Below are 20,026 nucleotides of genomic sequence, written 5' to 3'. Positions count from 1 at the left end.
ACCTTATCTGATGCCAGAGTTGTAGAAATTAATGTGGAAACATGTCTCTAAAAGCCTTGTTAGTAATTAGGTCAATAGGAAGGTGTAGACAAGATGTTCTGCACACACAAAACGATTTGAATGCAAGATTAAAATGACTGATGTGCTCTTTAGGACACTAGTTACAGGCGTGTCTCTTATTACCTGCTGAGGTTGGTGATGCACAGATAACTTAGAGTAATAAAGAATTTAAAAATTCTTTTGAAATTATAAAAACTGGTATTTTCATTCTTTTTACTTATGTTGATAATAATTAATTCTAATGTTTAAAAGCCTCCTGACCCTCACTCTATTCTTTAACTCAAGCCTGGACTTCATTTAGACTACTCCATAATATCGTTTCCAGTCAGATGTACCATGTCAGTCAAATAAGTCAGATTTTATACCAAAACAGATAACAATAATATCTGTCTCTACTGCAAACCAAAAAGAGAAAACCCCTAGATTGAGGCTCATTGAAAGCATCAACACTGTGAGTGTTCACACATTATTCTGAAAGGAACTGACTGTAACCACCAGAGGACAGATGACAGATAGGCATCCCAGTTTTGGAACAAACACATATCAGCATTTTTGTTAAATAGAATTAAAAAAATAAGATTGTATCTTTAGTCCTATCCATTGAGGACTAAGATAGTCACACTTCTCTTAATCATCACAACACTTACGCATCTGGACTACTTTGAAAGCAATTTCATTATCTATGAATCTTTTAAGACTCTTTAATCACTTTAATTTTTTGGGATTTCTCAGTTTCCCCAACAGCAAGCCATTATTCAGCTGTGTGCAAAAGGTCGGCTCAGTCTTGATAAATTTATTACCGTCACTGGCTGAAACAGGAAAATGACAGAGCAATCCTAGTCCTCAAAATAAAGGAATGAGTTTAATACGTTAAGTGGTTCTACACTAAAAGGTTTAGTTCTGATGAGATCTGCAAGGTACATTCATGTATCCTCAGGCTTAAGAGTACAATTAAAATGTTACTCTACTGTATTTTAAAGTTCTTATCCAGTATCCAATGTCATGGAAAGATTTAAAACCTGTCCGTGCTTGCAATTCTCTTTTTGCTATTTTTAAAAGCACCGCTCTGGTTTGTTCTCATGCCATCGAACATTTAGGATAGAAACTTCGAGAACCAGTTTTGGAGCATTATCCTAGTCCAGAAGTTGACAAAAACTGACTGACATGCCTTGACAAATTTAAGAAATGATAACTCCCTCTGCAATGTGCTTTGATGAGATGGGAAGTAACAACATGCATAAGAAATATAATGGAAAAGCTTTTAGACTCAATTTCACAGGAGTACCAAGAGTAAAATACTGCAATATATGCCAGTCCATGCAAGTTTAGATCTTTTGTTTCATCAGTTGGGCAATATGTAGTGCAGAGCACAAGATGTTAGGCTAGAGTAACAAATCCATTTTTTTCAAACAACATAAAATGTTTCCACCCTCAGCGTTCATTTCTATGTTTCTGTATATTTCAGTTACTGATGCCACTATAATAAACAACATTTAGAGGACATAACTGATTCCCACCATGCCACCAGTGTCCTTGAGAGGAGACTACCACACAAAAATGTCTAAAAATACGACTCTTTCACGCACCATCAATGTCTTCATTATGTGAGAGATGGACGTCAGGTTGCATTTGGTGGATTTGTTTAATGACAGTTGACAGGATAGCATCTTGCCTGTGTCTGAGGCACACAGCTTTTTTTTATTTTTTTCTGTCTACATTGTAATTCTGCTTTTTCTATCATTCTGAAAGCAGTTGCACATCATGCTTGTGGTGAAACAAGCCGTGAAAATGCTCTAAATGGAAATCCTACTGTGGAAATCCATACCGAGCAGAACCGCTCCACACCTTTAACTGTTCTCCAACCTTGTCTTGGTAAGAATATGTATCACAACCTAAGAAAAAAGATGCAAAGCATTTGGTCAGCAGAATTGTAAACGTTGTATTAATAAAGAAAAACTTCAAGTTGTATCCGATGTTTGAAAACTGAAAGAAAAAGATGCAAATCAATTTGCCTTTTCTTGGGCAATGCCCCTTGGTCCCTTGGCACGATAACGCATAGAAGACAATAAATGATTGTAGTTTTCTTTTTTTATATATATACAGACAATTGTCTTTTTCTTAAATATAAATTTTGAATAACAGCCAACCAAGAGGAAACTGGCATTTTCCAACCCCCTCCCATTTGATTGGTGCATTTATACTTATTAACAGAATGCAAAAAATTTATTTTTCATAAAACGTTTTTTTTTTTGTAACATTTGGCCCTATAAAGAATTATCAAATTCATAGTATAAACCGGAAATCCTGTTAAATGACATGTCAAGATTCTTGCTATGATCTATGACTGTTCTGAGAGATGTGCATTATCTCTGTGCGAGTTTGTTTCGCCCAACTTGTGAATATTTATTAGCCCAAACTGTTGACTAAGCATTTTGTGAACAAACCTCTTCATCTCCCACTTGGGCTGTACGTTATGCTGCTGCTATTGTAAGTATGCTTGAAGAAACTTCAAGTAATTTTTACACTTCAGAAAGTGCACACATCAAGCAGAAGAGCATCTCTTTAGAAACAAAAAATTTATATAAATAACTGCATAAGAGTGGGCATTTATTGCAGTTGGCATTTCTTGCAGCGATGCAAGCAGGAAATAAAATCTAGTGCCTCATTTTGATGTAAGTCTAGCCTAATTATTTGGTAAAGGGGGTGTGGGAGCAACACAATTGATTCTGTTTTTCGTCTTTAGGCGGTGTGGGATTTTCCCAAGACGAACACTACAAAGTGAATTCCAACTGTGCTCTGGGACTGTAGCGAGACACAGGGATGTCCACAGGCACAGGCCTGAAGACACATTCTGCAGTACTAACCATTGCTGCACTGTAAACAATATAAGGGTGCTCTATTGTTAGTCGGATGGTAGAAGTCACAAAAAATCCTCTTTTATTGGACATTAATCAAAACAATGACAATGATCGGACTTCACATTTTAATTATTATTACATACTCATTCTGTTATGGATTAGAGAGCTGAATTAACTCCCGTTTTTCATCTTTTTTTTTATACCTTTTTGTTTAATTGTTGTATTAGATTTTCCTTTCCTAGTCTTGTCTGTCCTTTCCCTATCTCTCATCATGGATGCCCTCCTCCTCTTGCTTCACAGTGTTCCATCTGTGCCCTGTGTATGAAAGGGAATAGTTGAGCAGGCCTGACAAAGGGCGGCACAGAGGTGCTGAGGGAAGCTGAACATAGCTGGGAGGGATTCCTATCTGTTTGTGAATGTGTGTTGTATGTATGTATGTGTGCATGAGAGAGAAATACTGAAATGTTGTGTACATGTCTGAACGTGTGTCAATGTGAATATTAGACTACACTACCTTTATTAAAAACTAAGAAATCAAACAAACATAACACATTTGAATCTAATGAATGAAAAAAGTATGGTTTGTTATTCATAATTGTCATTTGATCCTCATCTAGTGTAACAGATAGAACAGCTCGATTATCCTTTGTGCTTACCTTGCAAGCAAGTGTTAGGATTCCAGTTTGTGTGGGTTGTTTTTTGTGAGATGAAACAAGATGAATTGTTGCGAGATTTGTGAACTCCGAACTCCCAAAAATACAACGTACCTGGAGCAAGCAGATAATTTTTGCCTAAAAAAAAAAATGTTTTGGACCAATGAAACGCAGGGAGGCCTATGACATCCTCTCATCAACTAGAGTTGGAAGGCCTAAGGAAAAATCTATTTACCTGGGATACCCTCTATTTCTTTTTGAAATATCATGAAAAGGACATAATTTTTTGCCTTGGGAAAGATGTTACAGATGTCACAAGATTCCTCTCGTCCAGATTTGGTAAGAGTTATCAGCTAACTCGGCTTAAAACCTGACATGGGAAGTAGGTACCCATAGGTATCAGCAAGAAGAATTGTACTGAATGTCAACAATTTAGCACAAGACTTCACGTATCAATACGTGTAGTTTAATTTGAATCCTATACACTACAATATCAATCTGGCTTATTCCAGGTTACCATTAACTTTAAAAAAAGATATCAGGAAGAGAGCAGTGAAGTCTTAATCATCATCTCTTTGCAATAAAGGCACTTTGAAAGGAATAATTATATGTTCCTTCTTTTTAAGTAAGGCCTTAGATGTTAAAGAATATGTTGCGTATGCTAATGATATGTAAGTGGAATAAAAATAGATTAATTTAACTTTTCTGCAGTTGTTTGCAATAAAAAAAAAAGGAAAGAAGTTTTCGAAAGATTCCTTCAACCCATTGTTAAGTTTGGTGTAGGATCTGTTATGCTGTGGGTCTTTCTTTAAATTAGCTTTAATCTTATATTTGGTTATTCTCGATCAATCACTTGCATATCAGACCAGAGAAATTAACCTAAAAATATAGCCAAATCAACAAAGACATGTTAAACCAAAAGCAAAAGAAGGGATCCGCCATGGTCATCTAAGCATTACATGTAAATCTTTTAGAAAAAGTGTGGGATTACCTGAAGATTAGAGGATAAGACAAATCCCAGGCTTTAAATAAACAGAGGTAGTTAAAACCTCTCACTTCATATGTTGTAACCTTGCAACCTCGTATAAAAGGAAAAGATAAAATGCTTTCAAACTGGCAAAAATATTAAAAGCAGGGGTCCCTATAATTGTTATATTGCTAAGAATAACACTAATAAACCTTGGAGTTTTTTTCCCATATCACAAAAACAAAATAAATATACCTGTATGCCTACTGTAAAACTTACAAGTTTTCATTGGGTGCAAAAACTGGGGTGATCATGGAATTGTAATGGATAGAATAACAACCAACAATAATGATCATGAAAGGATATGTATTTTTCTTTTTTTATTAGATCATCAGCAGTACCAAGATCTTGTTCTCCAGGACTATCTGATCGAGTCCGACTGGCCCTTCGCATGCTACCGTCCGAGTTGGGCCTGCCGTTGTCGTGGCAACAGCAGCAACTGCACAGACGCTGGCATGACTCCGTTCTGCAGCTCGGCCTCATTATTCTGCTGCTGGCTTTGATGTGGTTTGTGAGGCTTTACCTGCATTACTGCAGCCAGTGGCTTTACCTCCAGGCCATTGCGGTTCCTGTCAACAAGTGAGTTTGCCTCCTTTGATATGATCCTGCACACACACATAACAGACACACACACAGCGTTCAGATACACAGAGAAATGCATAGCTCCACCAAGATAGAGAGGGCTCTGAAATAAATGAGCAAAATGGGATACAGTGCATACAGTAGATTACTGTAGCCAATAACAAATTTGCCCATCTACACATGCACAGCATGTCAGCTTAGTAAAAGAAATCTTGCTAAAGAGGACTGACAATAAACAGGATGTGGAGTTGATGACAAACAGAAGAAACTTAAAATGTACCATGTCTAAATTCAGGCATATGTGTGAGTGTGGATTTGTTGGCAAGCTGGAAAGCTGGATACACCCAAATCATCTGTTTGGAATCCCCCCATTAACATTTTAACAACACTCTCTGAATATTAACAAACCATTGCTGGGGGAGTTAGCTTACCGCACAGCTTCGAGTCCCAAAAGACATTATTTGGAAGGAATTTATTGTTATTATTTGGTATACAGCATTGATAATAAACAGCAATAAGACACCACAGAACTGTTAAATCCAACAGCAATAACATATGGCCCTGATTTAATTCATCACTATAAAAAAGCTGGCAGCAAACAAGTATACAAGGAGGTTTTTATTACAATAACATGTTAGTGAAGGCATCATGAGTTAAATCATGGAAAATGACTGGAGATGCAGGGGGAGGGAAAAAACATGACAGAGTGGGAAAAAAATAGACTGAGGGGGCAGATAAGAGAACAGAAAAAAGAAAAACATGTGAAAACAGAGGGGGTCAATGCTGGATGACAACTTCCACATGTCCAAATCAGCCGCTCTACCTCCGAGCATTTCTCTCCATGCAATGTCCAGAGCTTGTAGTGGCCACTAAGAGGGAGAAGGGCCATGTGACAGTCAGCATGATGACAGGGAACCCTCCCTTCACCAATCTGTCTCATGAGTTTTTATCCATTTTTGTGTATTTTTCTTCTATAAAATCCACTCATGAGAATCAGCACATAGCTCATACTCAGTGAAAATAATGAGGTACTGAATTATACCTGATGCTTGGAAATTATAATTCATGTCAGGGAGGTGCATATCATGACCCCATCTCTTGTGGTTGCTAGGTAGGACTGTATTATACTTCCAGCAATGTGGTTTAATGTAAGACATAGCAAGGTGTAACAAGCAAATCCCACCACAGTCACATCCAAACACACAAACATTTTTTTTGGTTGTTCACCATTAGCAGCAAGTAGTAGCAGATGGGATTACATTATTATTTCTATATTTTTGCATAAAATCTTGGTATTTTTCGGTGTTTAAATTGTAACAAATAGTCCTCAAATTTTGTAATCGTCATTGAGGATAACATGCACCTTGGCAGCTCTCTGGCCAGTTTTGGGGTCGAGGCTTTGGCCAATCGCCACACCAGAAAGTTTGGCAAGACTTGACTTTGCTTTAAAAGGCTGCAGCCACATCCTTTGTGGATAAATGTTGTTACTTCAGTCTATTACTTTTCAATAGACACACTATAAATCTTGAATGTTTAATGGTCTAAATTAGTAAAAAGAGCTGAACGATTTTGCCCAAAATTAATATTGAGATTATTTTCAACCAATATTGCGATTGCAATTTTTTTGCGATAATCCTTTGCAACAAGCCCAGGCATGTCGATTTACTCCAGAGTTTCAGTTTTTTCATGACCTTGAAAGTCCGCTTGTCCAGTGTTGCAGAAGTTTATTGAGAAACATGCCCAGACAAGTTCTTACACTATAATGCATTCATCTATGTAGGTGTTAGCTACAGTACAACTGTCTTTCTTCTGTGCAACGTCATACCCACTATAATTGTCTTACTGCCACCTAATGGGCTGGAGGGAGTTAAATGCAGAGAGTTTTTTGTTGCTCTGTAGTTGTGACAATAAAAAGCTGGGAGAAAAAAAAGGCAACTGTCTACTAGCTCCTCAGCCGACCCCGTCCAGGAAACATGCAACCAGGCAGAAGAGCTCCGAGCCAGCTCCCATATCAGAGGATGAAAGAGAGCACATCCAGTTAGTCACAGTGAGAGAAACAGGACTACACTGAGAAACAGGCCAAGCTCCAAAATCTATAAACAAAGGTGTTAATGGCAGCCCAGCTCATATTTCTCTCCAGGATGGTGTCACAGCCAAACAGGAACAGACCAAATGAAGCTGCAATGAGATAAAGCAGAGAGAACATAAAGTTATGAATGAAGCAGAATGATTAATGAGTCTTTGTGTCTTCCAGCAGTCTAATCCTGAAGCAGCATTACTATAGAGATAGCTCAGGATAACCTGAGCCACTCTAACCTTCATCAAAAGGGAAAGTTTTAAGCCTACCCTTAAAATTAGACGGGGTGTCTGCCTCTTGGACTAAAACTGGTAGTTGATTCTGCAGGAGAGGAGCCTGATAACTAAAAGATCTGCCTCCCATTCTACTTTTAGAAATCCTAGGAACAGCTAGTAAACCTCCAGATTGAGAGCAAGGTGCCCTTTTAGGAACATGAGGAGCAATCAGATCTGTAATATATAATTGTGCTTGGTTATTAAGGGCTTTAAATGTGAGAAGGATGATTTTAAATCCTATTCTAGATTTAACAGGAAGCCAATGAAGAGAGAAGCTAGGAAAGGAGAAATACGGTTTCTGTTTTTGATTTCCATAAGAATTCTGGCTGCAGTGTTTTGGATCAACTGAAGGCTTTTAACCACAGTTTGCAGACTTCCTAATACTACATTTTACTACAAAAAATAATTTCAGTTAAAACATTCATCAAGCTCAATATTTAAATAGGAAATTATTGCAATATTCTAGCGTTTCTTTCACTATAACACCTACATTTATCTTTATTTTTTTTAAATGTTTGCTATTCCATAAAGAGTTTTATTTATTTTTTTGTTCATTCTCTGGTTAAATATGCATTGGCTTTCCTATTAAATTTTGAGATTAGACTCTAAAAGGATTTCTTTCAAAAAAATCAATGGAGCTCCTCAGTCAGATTAATGGACGGAATCTGAGAGATACTTGACTCTTGGAGCAAATCGGGTGAAAATTAATGAGGAAAACTGGACCTGTCCTCGGCCACCACTGCTTTACCTCCTCCTGACTGAGGGGATGATTAAGAAGCTCATGAGGCTTGCTGTAAATGTGGAGTCCAACTTATGAAAGGGAACTTTTGAAAGCTCTGTCTTTTATCAGTGTTATAAATATATTGTCTAACTTTGAAATGTATTTGAGAAATGTAAATATAACTGTATAGGAAGAACATTGATTAATGTCTGATGCACTCAGTAACCAGAAAGAGTAATGGCTAATAATAATTGTTATTGTCATAAGACTAATTAAGAATGATTGAATCAACCATAAACATTATAACATGGTGTGTGACTTGCAAGAACCAGCTGCCCTTCGGCTGCAAAGCCTCACAAAAACAATTATGGTACATGCATATTGACACTTTTCTCTCTCATCAGATTTCACTTCTATGCACACACAGTGGAGCTCATCTACCAGAGTTCTTTGCTCCACACCCGAGAGGAGCTGGCGATGGTGGTGGTGGGTCCCCTGACCTTGAACGCTATAACGTTCCTGCTGGTTCTGATCAGATGGGGCTGTCAGCTGATATTTGGCTCACTCCCTTCCTTCACGTCAAATTTTATCATGGCTCAGGGAGTGTGGACAGTCCTCGACCCCCTGGCAGTCTTTGCTGTGGATGCCCTCCTCGGGGTAAGTCACTTAAAAATAACTTAGACACTTGTGCACTTTAAATAGGAGTTCACTTTATCCTGGCAAAGTGACTTTAAATGATAAAAAAAAGAAAATGTGTGGAGGAATAAAACTGTGCAAGGTTAGATGAATGTCTTTTTTGGAAGTGGTTTGAGGTTTACAGTATGAAATTCTAAAATACCTGTTAATATAATTTGTTATTTGACTATATGTTATATTTAAATCACATCCTACATAAGAAAATAGTTTTTATATAATATTGTGCCAATGAACAAATCCAAAATGCATTTCATTTTGAAGTTTATCGTCTTTAAAATCCAAAAGCATTCTGAACAAAAGCTCATTAATCCGAACAGGATAAATCTGATTATCCTAAATCCTTCATTTTGCTGCTTTTTTTTATGTTGTTTCCCTAGCACCTGGCCTACAACCCTGACACACCAGTGGGGGATGCAGCCAAGCTTTACTGGCACTTCTATCGAGCTGATGGATCAGGTGCAGCAGGAGTGGTCATCACACTCTTCCTCTATGCAGTCCACTTCCTTCTCTCCATTACTATTCTCACTATTTACCTGCTCAGGTAAGACACTAGAAAAAATAAAGCCTTCCACCAAACCTTGTGCAATTCTCAATAGGACTGATATGTTTAGTACCCTCTTTCCATCCACATAATTTAAAAAAAGACATAATTTTTTCATTTTGGTTAAATGTAAACAAAAAAATATGCTTATTTCCTAAATGCTGGCTTTGTTCAGTACCTTTCTAAAGAAATCACCACAGCCAAAGTTTATAAAAGATAAGAGTGTTAGGTGGGAAGTAATTTATCTCTGGCTATACAGTAGGCTAAGAAGCAAAATCTGCTGTTTAAAATACTTTAAATTGGAGGTATCAAACCAGATTCCCTGAGTGCCAGGGTCCTGCAACTATTAGAGGTGTCAGTTCAATGGTTAATCTCTGCAGCATATAGCAAAGTTCAACAGAGTCATTCTAACCTCTTTATCGTTTAATTCAGAAGTTTTGAGGTGGAGACAAATGTAAAAGTTGTATGTCGCAGGCCGGTGAGGACTTGAATTTAACACATTTTAACCTTACTCTGCTCTTAACAGGAGAAGTGGTACCAAACTATATGTAACCCTTTATCCAAAAGTAATTTTTCTAGGTTTATTAAGAGCTTACTTATCCTCATTTCTGTTTGACTGAACAAATGTGCAATAGGTAAGCAACATAAGCTAATGCAAGTGGTGACAGGGTGCATTTAATTCGATAAATCAAAACACAACATAATTCTGATTACCCCAGTTTTTGGGGAAGGCTGAGACTGCTGCCAAATATGACCTGATTCTGGATAAAGGGAAAAAAGATGGGTACAAGCACCAGTTGAATATAGATACTGACCAATGGCAGCAACAACTTCACAAAAAAAAAAAAAATGTTTGAATTCAAAAAACACAAATTTGCTCAAATATGAACCAACCCACCCAAGTCAATTTGCTTTAACAAAACATGGTTGCATTTTGGATTAGACCCAGCATAGTGCTTTTCAACCTACCCAATAGATTAAAATCATAAAGGATTTGTGTTGCTATTGATTTTTAATTGGGTCACTCATGGCATTAAAAAAAAGATCTGGGGAAGAAAATGTTTAACACATTTTTGTGCAGTAAACTTTAGTAATGAAAAGTTACAGGTGCACAGCTACATATGAACATGGAAGAAGCAACTTCTTCCTCGCACCTTTTTTTCCTCTATGTCAGTGCAATTATTTTCCAGTTTTGGATATGTATGTAAAATCAAATAGCTTCAACTGAAGGTTTGAGTGTTTTCACTTTGACCCTCCTCTGGACCGATCCTTGGATGAGACCAGCAGTGTGAAGGTGACCTTAGAACCAAAACAAACAGATATTGTCTGTTTTATTCATGTTAAGCCTTGGAATAAGAGTATACACTTTCTTTGAGTAGATTTTACACCTCAGAGCCACAGTAAATAAATAAGAAAAATCATGTACTACACTTTCCTGTTGCAATATATATATTATTTGATTTCCTGTATACAGAGGTGCTGAAACAACACTTTCATATCTAGTTATCATTAACTGGCTCGTGGTTGAATGTTTGTCCTCTTATATAATCAATGAAACCCATCTTATTGGTTTAAAAAATGCATCAAATGCAGCTAAAACAATTCTTCGTAACATGTCTTTGTATTCACCTTTCTTTCCACTCATATAAGAACGTTAAGACCTAAAAAAAATGAGAGAATCATTTCCGAGTAAGTCAGCCTGAGCTCAGTGGCTGGGGTGCCATCTATTTCAGTAGGCAGGAGGCTTATCAGGGATTCCACTAAATGGACAACATTAAAAGAGGAGCTGAGAATAAAGACCTCTACCACTCAACTGCTTTTGCTTTGAATTTAGGCCATGAGGTTGAAGCAAGCCTGATAATTTTATGGGGTATAGTTTTTTTGTTGGCCGTAATGAAGGGGCTCTGACACAGACTGTGACCTATTTCTAAAGAAAACCCTCAGGCTGTATGTATAGATGGAGTGGATTGTTATCCTCTATTAATTACATTTTAGGTTGACTTAGTCACTTTTTGCAAAAATGAATCTACTACCTATGTTTTAAATTAAACAATATGTAAACACTGATAAGAAAAAAGGATATCAATCTCCAAGTCTTTAAGTGATAAAGTCTGTCAGTATTAGACAATTCTCTGAGATTTTGTTAACACTTGCACGCATTTCACTACTCCGACCAACACTGTTGAACATCATTTAAGCTTTTGCATTAGATGGGGCTAAACAATCTTTTTCTATGCTGTATACAATCTTTTAGACGATCAAAACCGGTATTGCTTATAATCAGAAATGTTCACAAAGATTCATGTGGATACATCTCAAAGTCCCTCTTTCTTAGAATTAACTCATTTTACTGCTCGAGAACTCAGAAATTTAATTTGAACCGCAATCAATACATCAATACTACTTACTATTTAAAGGTGTAATTTTCTTTGAGAGTATTCTTGCTTTGTACAGCATATTGCAGTGCGTGATGTAGGTGATGAAGCCACCCAGCCAATAGGGTATTAGTATTAAGTGTGTCAGAATAATTGATATGCATAAATTACTTTTTTTATTTATTTATATTTACGTTTGGGTCTCCACACAAAAAAAAAAAGAAAAGAAAAAAATCCAGCAATAAATATTTTGTTGGTGTCTGTAAAATGAGTCATTATAAAAACCTTCCCATTCTGATAAAGCTGACACTTCCTCTATACCTAGCAACCACAACAACAGGAGCTCAACTTTTCACATGGCAACGTCTGCAAAGAAAAACTGTGGCTACATCTACACAAAATCGAGTCAGGGAGCCATACAGAAAAAAGTTAAGTGCAAAGATGAAACCACATTGAGCCAAGCTTTAATGGGCATTGTAAAACTTAGTAAGGAAAAAGTAGGACATAAGCAATGATTTCATCCTAATACCTCAACTGCATAAGGACCCATAAGCCATGGTGGAAGTGGATGAGTGGTTGTCATAATAAATATTATCCAAATAGTGTTCATATCAAGGAAAGAGCTAGAAAGAGAAATATAGATGCTTCTTAGCTCCTATTCATTCAGCATAGGGACCTTCTGACTTTCCTAGTCATTGCTAGGGAATATTCGGCCATTTGCTGCATTTGTGTAACTTTGTTTTTGTTGTAGCTCTTTTCCAAAAGTTTCCAGCTCCTTTCATGTGGGTGTCTGTTGCGTAAAGAAGTCTGTAAGGTTGAAGGATGTATAGTGCACTGTATAACACTATAGAGCAGGCATCCCCAAACTCGGTCCTCAAGGGCCGCTGTCCTTCAGGTTTTAGAGGTTTCCTTGCTCCAGCACAGCTGATTTTAATTGAAAGCTGATTAACAGGCTTTTGCTCTAATGCAATCATTATAATCAGCTGTTTTAAAGCAGGGATACCTCTAAAACTTGCAGGACAGCGGCCCTCGAGGACCGAGTTTGGGGATGCCTGCTATAGAGGGTATAGAGGTTAATGTGTTTTAAGCTAATTGTAGTTGGTCCATCATAGGCTTGATTTAGTCCAAAAATCATTGTTTAAAATTGGGCTGTGCTTGGTCGGTGTGACTTTGTCCCACTTTAGTCCAATAACACATCCCACTTACCCTACCCTTTTGAAACTTTGCCTAGAACAGTCAGAGCAAGGTAACCGAGATAACTATTGAGTGCAAATGTCACGCAAACTGAACTGGACTGTGACAGACACAATCGAACTGCATCAAACTAGTACTAGTTCAGTAGTAGGGCTCCACAGTTCAGTTGTGGCTCGGTTCTCTGTTAACTAAGAGCACATGAGTAGACCGCGTCATCTCTTTGCAGTCAGCTTCCAGTAGTTAGCGATAATGCACATCAGTAAGTAGGGTTTGGAATTAATAAGTTTCACGATTCCCTCACCATTTCCGTGAAACAAGTGGATTCCTTATCGATTCTCTTATAGATTCTGTGAAATTAATGAACTTGGCAAGTGCACGGTGACATTCGTCTACCTTCACCTGAGACATTCTATTTCTGCTTGCCTCTGCGAAAACAGAAGGCAGTGAACGGGAGCTGCCAGCCTCTGAGCCAGCCAGGCTACCCGTCTGGTCACAGTCATCTAAATATAATGGAGAAGGCATCCGTTTAATGTTAAAGCATTACTGTACAATTTCAGGAAATAAACTAATCTCCCCCTGATTTTAATAAACGAGCGTCACCTTTCTCTCGCTCCCTTTGTAGCAACTTTGTAGCATGTTTAATAACCCCAAAGAGAGGTATGAAATAGGTTTATTTCCAGAGATGGCATATGATTTACTAGGAACCACATTAAGCACAGCCAGTGATATAAAACTAGCACTTACCACCAGAGTTGCCTTCCATGCTGGTCGTAACTTTACCTTCTGTCAGGAAGCATCAAAAACACAGCATTCGTTAAAATGTATGCCATGTTGTGTGTGCAGGTGTTTCTGCATGTTGGATGCAGGTATATCTCCTCCCGTGGATGTAATTGCCACTTTGCAATGATTGCAAGGAGCCTTGTTGCCATCTTTCTCTTTCTTTAAATGAAGCCAAACTTTCGATCACTTTACCTGATGGGACGCCATTTTTTTTGTTTTGATTCTCTAGACTTAGGCCTGGTCACGTCGTACTTGCTTACTAAATGCAGTGTGCATAACAGCGCTAGGCTCCGGTGCTGCCTGGAACTGTTAAGAGAACCATTAAGCGAGCTGCCAAACGGTGCCATAGAATTGGAATACACAGAAACGGTTCTGAACAGGAACTGGTTTTAGATTCCCATCCCTACCAGTAAGTTGCTTGCCAACCACCATAAAACAGAGGAAGAAGAACTGTAAACAACAGTCGAAACCTTCTCAACACTACATTTCATAAAATGGCTTCAAAAGAGCATGGTGTGACCAAAGGCTGTCTTCTTTGCCTGACTCTCCCCAAACAACGAAATATCAAAATATAACCAAACAGAACTTCCTGAATGTTACGGGCGCTGCCATTTTGATTTGCTTGATTCCCTCTTTCAATCCAAGCAATAGAACCACAGATCATCACTAGGAGGTGAGGAACCATGCTAGTGTGATGTGTAAATGGTCTTAAGGAACCAAGCTTGGCACGGTTAACTGATCCAACCTCTGTTTCAGAGGGGTAGTGTAAGTGGGGCAATAGTAGTTAAAAAGACGTTGCAAACAAGGTTTTCATTATCTTCACAACTATCTGAAAATTACAGCTTTTCACCTTTCATTTTTTAACCACATGTAGACATTGTTTGGACTTTGGAAGGACATGTCGTCCTTTCAACGTCTTTTCAATCAATTATTGCTCTTTGGGCTTACTGTTAACACAACAAGCTACAAAAGAGCTACTGTATGCACTTAAAGTAGAAGCTACAATTTCAGGTATTCCAAATGATTCAATGAATGGAGAAGAAGGAAAACAAAGGAAAAATTTGTATGGAGTGACAATTAATTAGCAGCAGTCTCTGTTTAAGAGTATTGATCTTTAAAAATACCCTTAATCAGAGACCAGTGCATCCTAAAGACAAAACCCTCTGACCAAATATGAGTGGAGTGGTGTGTGCATTTAAATGCAGTGAGGAGTGCTCTGATCTTTGTATTGGAGAAACCATACAACCTCTCCACAGACGCATGGCCCAACACAGAAGCGCGATCTCCTTGGGACAAGACTCTGCGGTACATCTACACCGTATGGACAAAGGACATTCCTTTGAGGACCAAAATGTTCACATTTTGGACAAAGATAATAAGTGGTTTGAGAGGGACTTGAAGGAAGCCATCTTATGGAAGAAAGAAAAAACAACCTTAAACAGAGGCGTCAGACTCAGGTTTCAGCTTTCAAATACCTACAATTCAGCGATTGAGTTTTTTGAGGGAACAGAGCACCTCTCCTCTTCAGCCAAGCCAACAATTCCTTGTAACGAACCCCCCTTTAGAGACACAGACAGGTTTAGGGTACTACAGGCTAACAAAGAAACCAAACAACCAAACAAAGCGAAATGCCCTCAAACTTTGAAATTGTTGGATTGTTTTTTAAATTGTTTGAAAGAATAAATCACATAACTAAGCGCTTGCATTAATACATGTTGATAAATGTGTGTACAATTCACTTACACCGAACAGCTGAAAAACATAGACAACTAGCGGTTAGCATGTTAATTTGCATTGAAAATCAGATAGTGTTGCTAGTGCAATTACCATCCTTTTTTGTTCTTAGAATTTTCTGACATCAAGCAACCAAAATGCCTCTAGAGGTAACTTACACAAACCAAGATGTCTTTATAAGAATATAAAACTAACAAACAGATGTTTCCAGGTAGTGAAGAGGCTATAACAGGATATTTTACCACTGTGGAAATGTGGCTTTCAAGGAGGCTCTGGAAATGTCTAAGGTAGCCCTGCAGGCATAGGACTTACTAGGATTTAGCTTATAAATATCACCACTATCAACAGAATGTGGACAAACTTTAGGAGTTACTTACCATTCACAAACTGCTTGCTGCTTCCTTGCTGGTTGTGCATTAGCCTCCACTTCTTTAGCTTCAAGGTCAGATTTAGGATTAAAGATATATGGCTTTATGAATTTGCATATATATGCAGCCAATCCACATGTATAAAGTCTGAGTCTAATCATTAATTTGGGGTTGTGTTAACTCTAAAAGAGCCTATTCATCTTTAATGTTTAGAATAAAGTACAACAGGTCCCCTTTAAGACCATAGTTGTAGTTATTTTATTATTTTTAACTAATGTAAATGATGTAATGTGTTAAATTTTTTCTATCCCAATCCTGGATCTATTACAATGTGTTTTTTGGTCCATCTTTCATATAAAGTTACAGAATGTTCTCCTTTTTTTTAATTAAACAGTGATTAATGAATGCAAAATATTCAACATATTTATGTTATGTATTATTACCAATTTGGTTTAGAAACCAGAGAGAGGCAAATTTCAGGCATGCAGGTATTTTACAGGATTTCTACTAATTTTTGATAGAAATCTTTCATAGCAGATGGTACTTTTGTTGAGCAGAGGCACATGTTATTTTCTAAAAACTGGCCCTTTAAGATCCTTATTATCAGTTTGATCTCCTAGCAATTCTGTGCAGGAAACTGATGGTTCAAAGGTGGCTCAGTCAGTTCATTCCACCTAATTCCTCCCTTAAAGATAGGTCAGTTGTTAACAACTCTAAATCATGCATGGAATATTGCATTTTAGCATTGATAAAACTTTTGATAAACTCAAAGCTTTTAATTAAAAGTGTGTTTCCTTTAGATTCTCCCTTTAGGTAGTTTCTAGTTTCATTATTTGTTTATGCTTTGTCATGTTTCTTAAACCTATTTATTATAAATTACATTAACAATAGGTTCATTTATATTCTAATCATAGAAAAGATTAAATATAATACATTTATAACAAATATATATCTTCACAAATAATTTATAATTATTTCTAACGTTTGCATTAAAATGGTTTCCCACCTAAGATAATACCGAAGAGACTGATAGGAATTTTAATACTTAAATACAAGTTGAAGTAGCTTTTATAAAATGCTTCAATAATTAAAATAACAATTTGAACCCATAATATAATATAAGATATATATGTTGAATACTGACTTTTACACTTAAACCTCATCCCCTCGGTCACAACCCCTTATTTGAGAAGGATACAGGAAAGTTCAGGGCTTCTGGACCACAGTAAAATTAGCCTGTTTTGAGGAGCACAGATGAGAAGACTGTGAATTCCTTGAAGAAAGCGACCGCATAAATGAATGAGAAGCAAAAATCAAGTGTAGGATAAAAATGATTGTATGCTATTCCTGTGTCTGAGGTCAAGCTTCTACAAACATTCCTCTCCCAAGAGCGATGGGGAATAATGCTGAGTTCAAAGCTCCATAGCAGCTCCTTGTGTAAAGCCTTGTCTGCTTGATGTTGTTTTTATTTGAGAGCTGATTACCCTTTGACAGACTAGAATCTCTGTGGAAGGGCAGAAGGTCTTCCAGTTTTGATGGTCGGCCAAAGCATTTGTTTACAGACATGGTGTTTCTTTTTAGGGGTTGGCTGCATGCAACCCATGTGTGTGGCGAAACAAAAATAATACTTCGGCTGAGTGCATTCATCTGGAGGTATCAATCAATATGCCTTCTGCTCTGTAGAACATTTTCTTGTGACTCAAGCCAGCCTCTCCAGACGCATGTACAATCGTTGAAACTGGAATCTTTAAAGCTCGGCATTAACACTGAAGAACATCCCAGGATCTGACTCCCACACATTAAAAGATGTAAAACCACGCAGACACCCAGTCAAACCTGGACACAGCTACAGTCGGCTTGTGTTAACAAAGCACTTCCCACTCAGAGGCCAATTTGTTTGATTCCTTTTGCTGCTTCACTTGATGTATTAGACTTTAAAGAGCATCACCCGTATCTGCTCCGCAATCAATAAAGGTTTCATGTGCCTGTTTTTTTAGTTTTTTTTTTTTTTTTCAGCAAGAATCCTGGTCAGTTAGTCTGTTTAGTGAAGTGAAGGCCACAGCTACTGTATTTTTTGTTTGTTTGTTTGTTTTCTCTTTGGCCATTATTTCTACAGTATCCGAGTTTTGGAGGCAACATTAAGTAATTTGGAAAGATGTTTCTCCTGTTGCTTCACTCTAATTTCTATACACACCTTTCAGATTCCACAATGATGGTCGCATGTTGGATATCTACCAGCGACTCACTGCCAAAGAGGGTGCATATTTTGTGCCTGAAGACCTGGAGCTGTCAAATCAGGAACTCAGCTACATAGTCAAAAAGGCCGAGCAGTGGAGAGGCTTCAATGGAGAGAGACGTAAGGTAACTCATCACCATAATGTCCTTTCTCTTTTTGTCTTATTTTTGATTGCTGATAAATTTTTGATAAATTGTGCTAAACAGTGTTTTCCTATGGACATAATCATCTATTAAATCATAAGAGCATTTATGAAAAAAAAAAGCCATTTTATACGCAGCGGTGGTAGACGATCTGTGATCAAGGAGTTTTTCCTAAATATCATGTTTAGTGCTTGTCATGAAGAAGGCTGGCAGCAGCAGTTACTGTAGTTCAAAAGGACAAAATCCATCTACCACAATATATAGCATGGCTTGATTTTATTTTATTCCTTTAGTTAGATCTGAGAGGTATTTTGCTTCATGCTAATTAGTGCAAGATAATTACCAAGTTTGCTGAAGAAATTCCATTATAGAGAGACCGCTTAATCATCAGTAAACATGAAATTTGAATGTGTCATACTGGGCATACCGGTAATCTTCAGGTGAACATCTTCATGTCAGATACTGAATATTTATTTGCTTGGATTGACGCCCCTATTTATGTGACAACAAAGTAGGGGTCAGCTATAATGTCAAAGTATTGGTTGTGTCGTGCCTATAGATGAGGTACGCTCTTTGCATAAAATGTGACTTACAAAGATAAGGGAAATGGATTGCAAGGATCAAACTGGAGGAATTTTTGATATAATCTATGGCTTTTACGTTGCACTTCACAGGCTAAAGCTCATTTCATCAGCGCTTTGCACATTTAGGTTTGTGTGCTTTTAGACTGTTGTTTGATCTCTCTGGTCATAAAATACACTTATACTATCATTTACTTTCATGGTTTCTTTTTTGTGTATTTTTACTTATTTTTTTTATTTTGGCTGGCCATTTTGAGAATTGTCAATTTGTGTGACAACAAATCATATTTAATAATTGAAAATCTCTAGTTTAAAATACTTGAAACATTCAGAGATGATCTCTATCTGGTCTGACAGTGCTTGGGTGTCCTGACAAATGTGCAAGCTGGTAGCAAGGTAATCACTAAAATTTACAGATATGTTTTCCACTGATAGGTGGTTCAAGCTCCATAAAAATCCATAAAATAAAATATGTGTGTTTTTGGTCACAGAATCTGCCATAGTTTTATGTAGAAGAACTATTAGAGAATCTCTTAGACATTATATAATAAACAACCTGGGAGCAAACATATATGCTCTTCAAACTTTTTGTGCAAAGTCTTAATATTTGAAGGTAATGTCAGAAGAACTATTTTTGAAATGATTCTTAATGTATTCCCTTCTTCAAACTTTAAACATTACCATAAGGTATACAGCCTGCAAGTTGCATGCATTTCATGAGACGAGCTTCCGGCATAGTCTACATAGTCTAGTGTTATTCCACATGGAGTTACTAACATGTACATAATATAGGAATATATATATATATATATATATTTATTTTAGATAGATAGATAGATATAGCAACCATCTCCTCTCGCTTATACTGTCATGGTTCGGGTAGGCCGGTTCCTATCTGTGGTAGACTGTGGGCGAGAGGCAGGGTATTATTATTATAAAAAAAAAACCATCACGTAAACTGTGAACTTTTTAGGTGATTATTTAGGCAGTGTGACCGATATTGGTTCCAAGTGGTAGCCTTTTTTTCAACCCTAGTATTATTGCAGATATCACCTGTAAACAAACATTTAAACATCCATCCATCCATCCATCCATCCATCCATCCATCCATCCATCCATCCATCC

At 37.3% G+C, this 20,026-nt stretch overlaps 1 protein-coding gene across 1 annotated transcript in view; it reads left to right on the top strand.

Annotated features, from left to right (window-relative positions):
- Positions 1-20,026, top strand: part of ofcc1 (orofacial cleft 1 candidate 1) — a 160,072-nt gene that overhangs the window by 107,974 nt on the left and 32,072 nt on the right. The window contains exons 19-22 of the mRNA XM_015389464.1: positions 4,926-5,177; positions 8,658-8,910; positions 9,327-9,490; positions 18,143-18,302. Coding sequence (XP_015244950.1) covers positions 4,926-5,177; positions 8,658-8,910; positions 9,327-9,490; positions 18,143-18,302 — 829 coding nt within the window. The remainder of the gene's footprint in view (positions 1-4,925; positions 5,178-8,657; positions 8,911-9,326; positions 9,491-18,142; positions 18,303-20,026) is intronic.

The sequence above is a fragment of the Cyprinodon variegatus genome, unplaced genomic scaffold (genome assembly GCF_000732505.1).
Source record: "Cyprinodon variegatus isolate N-32 unplaced genomic scaffold, C_variegatus-1.0 Scaffold20, whole genome shotgun sequence".
NCBI lineage: Eukaryota > Metazoa > Chordata > Actinopteri > Cyprinodontiformes > Cyprinodontidae > Cyprinodon > Cyprinodon variegatus.
The sequence above is the reverse complement of the archived record's forward strand: the minus strand, read 5'-3'. Positions and strand labels throughout refer to the sequence as shown.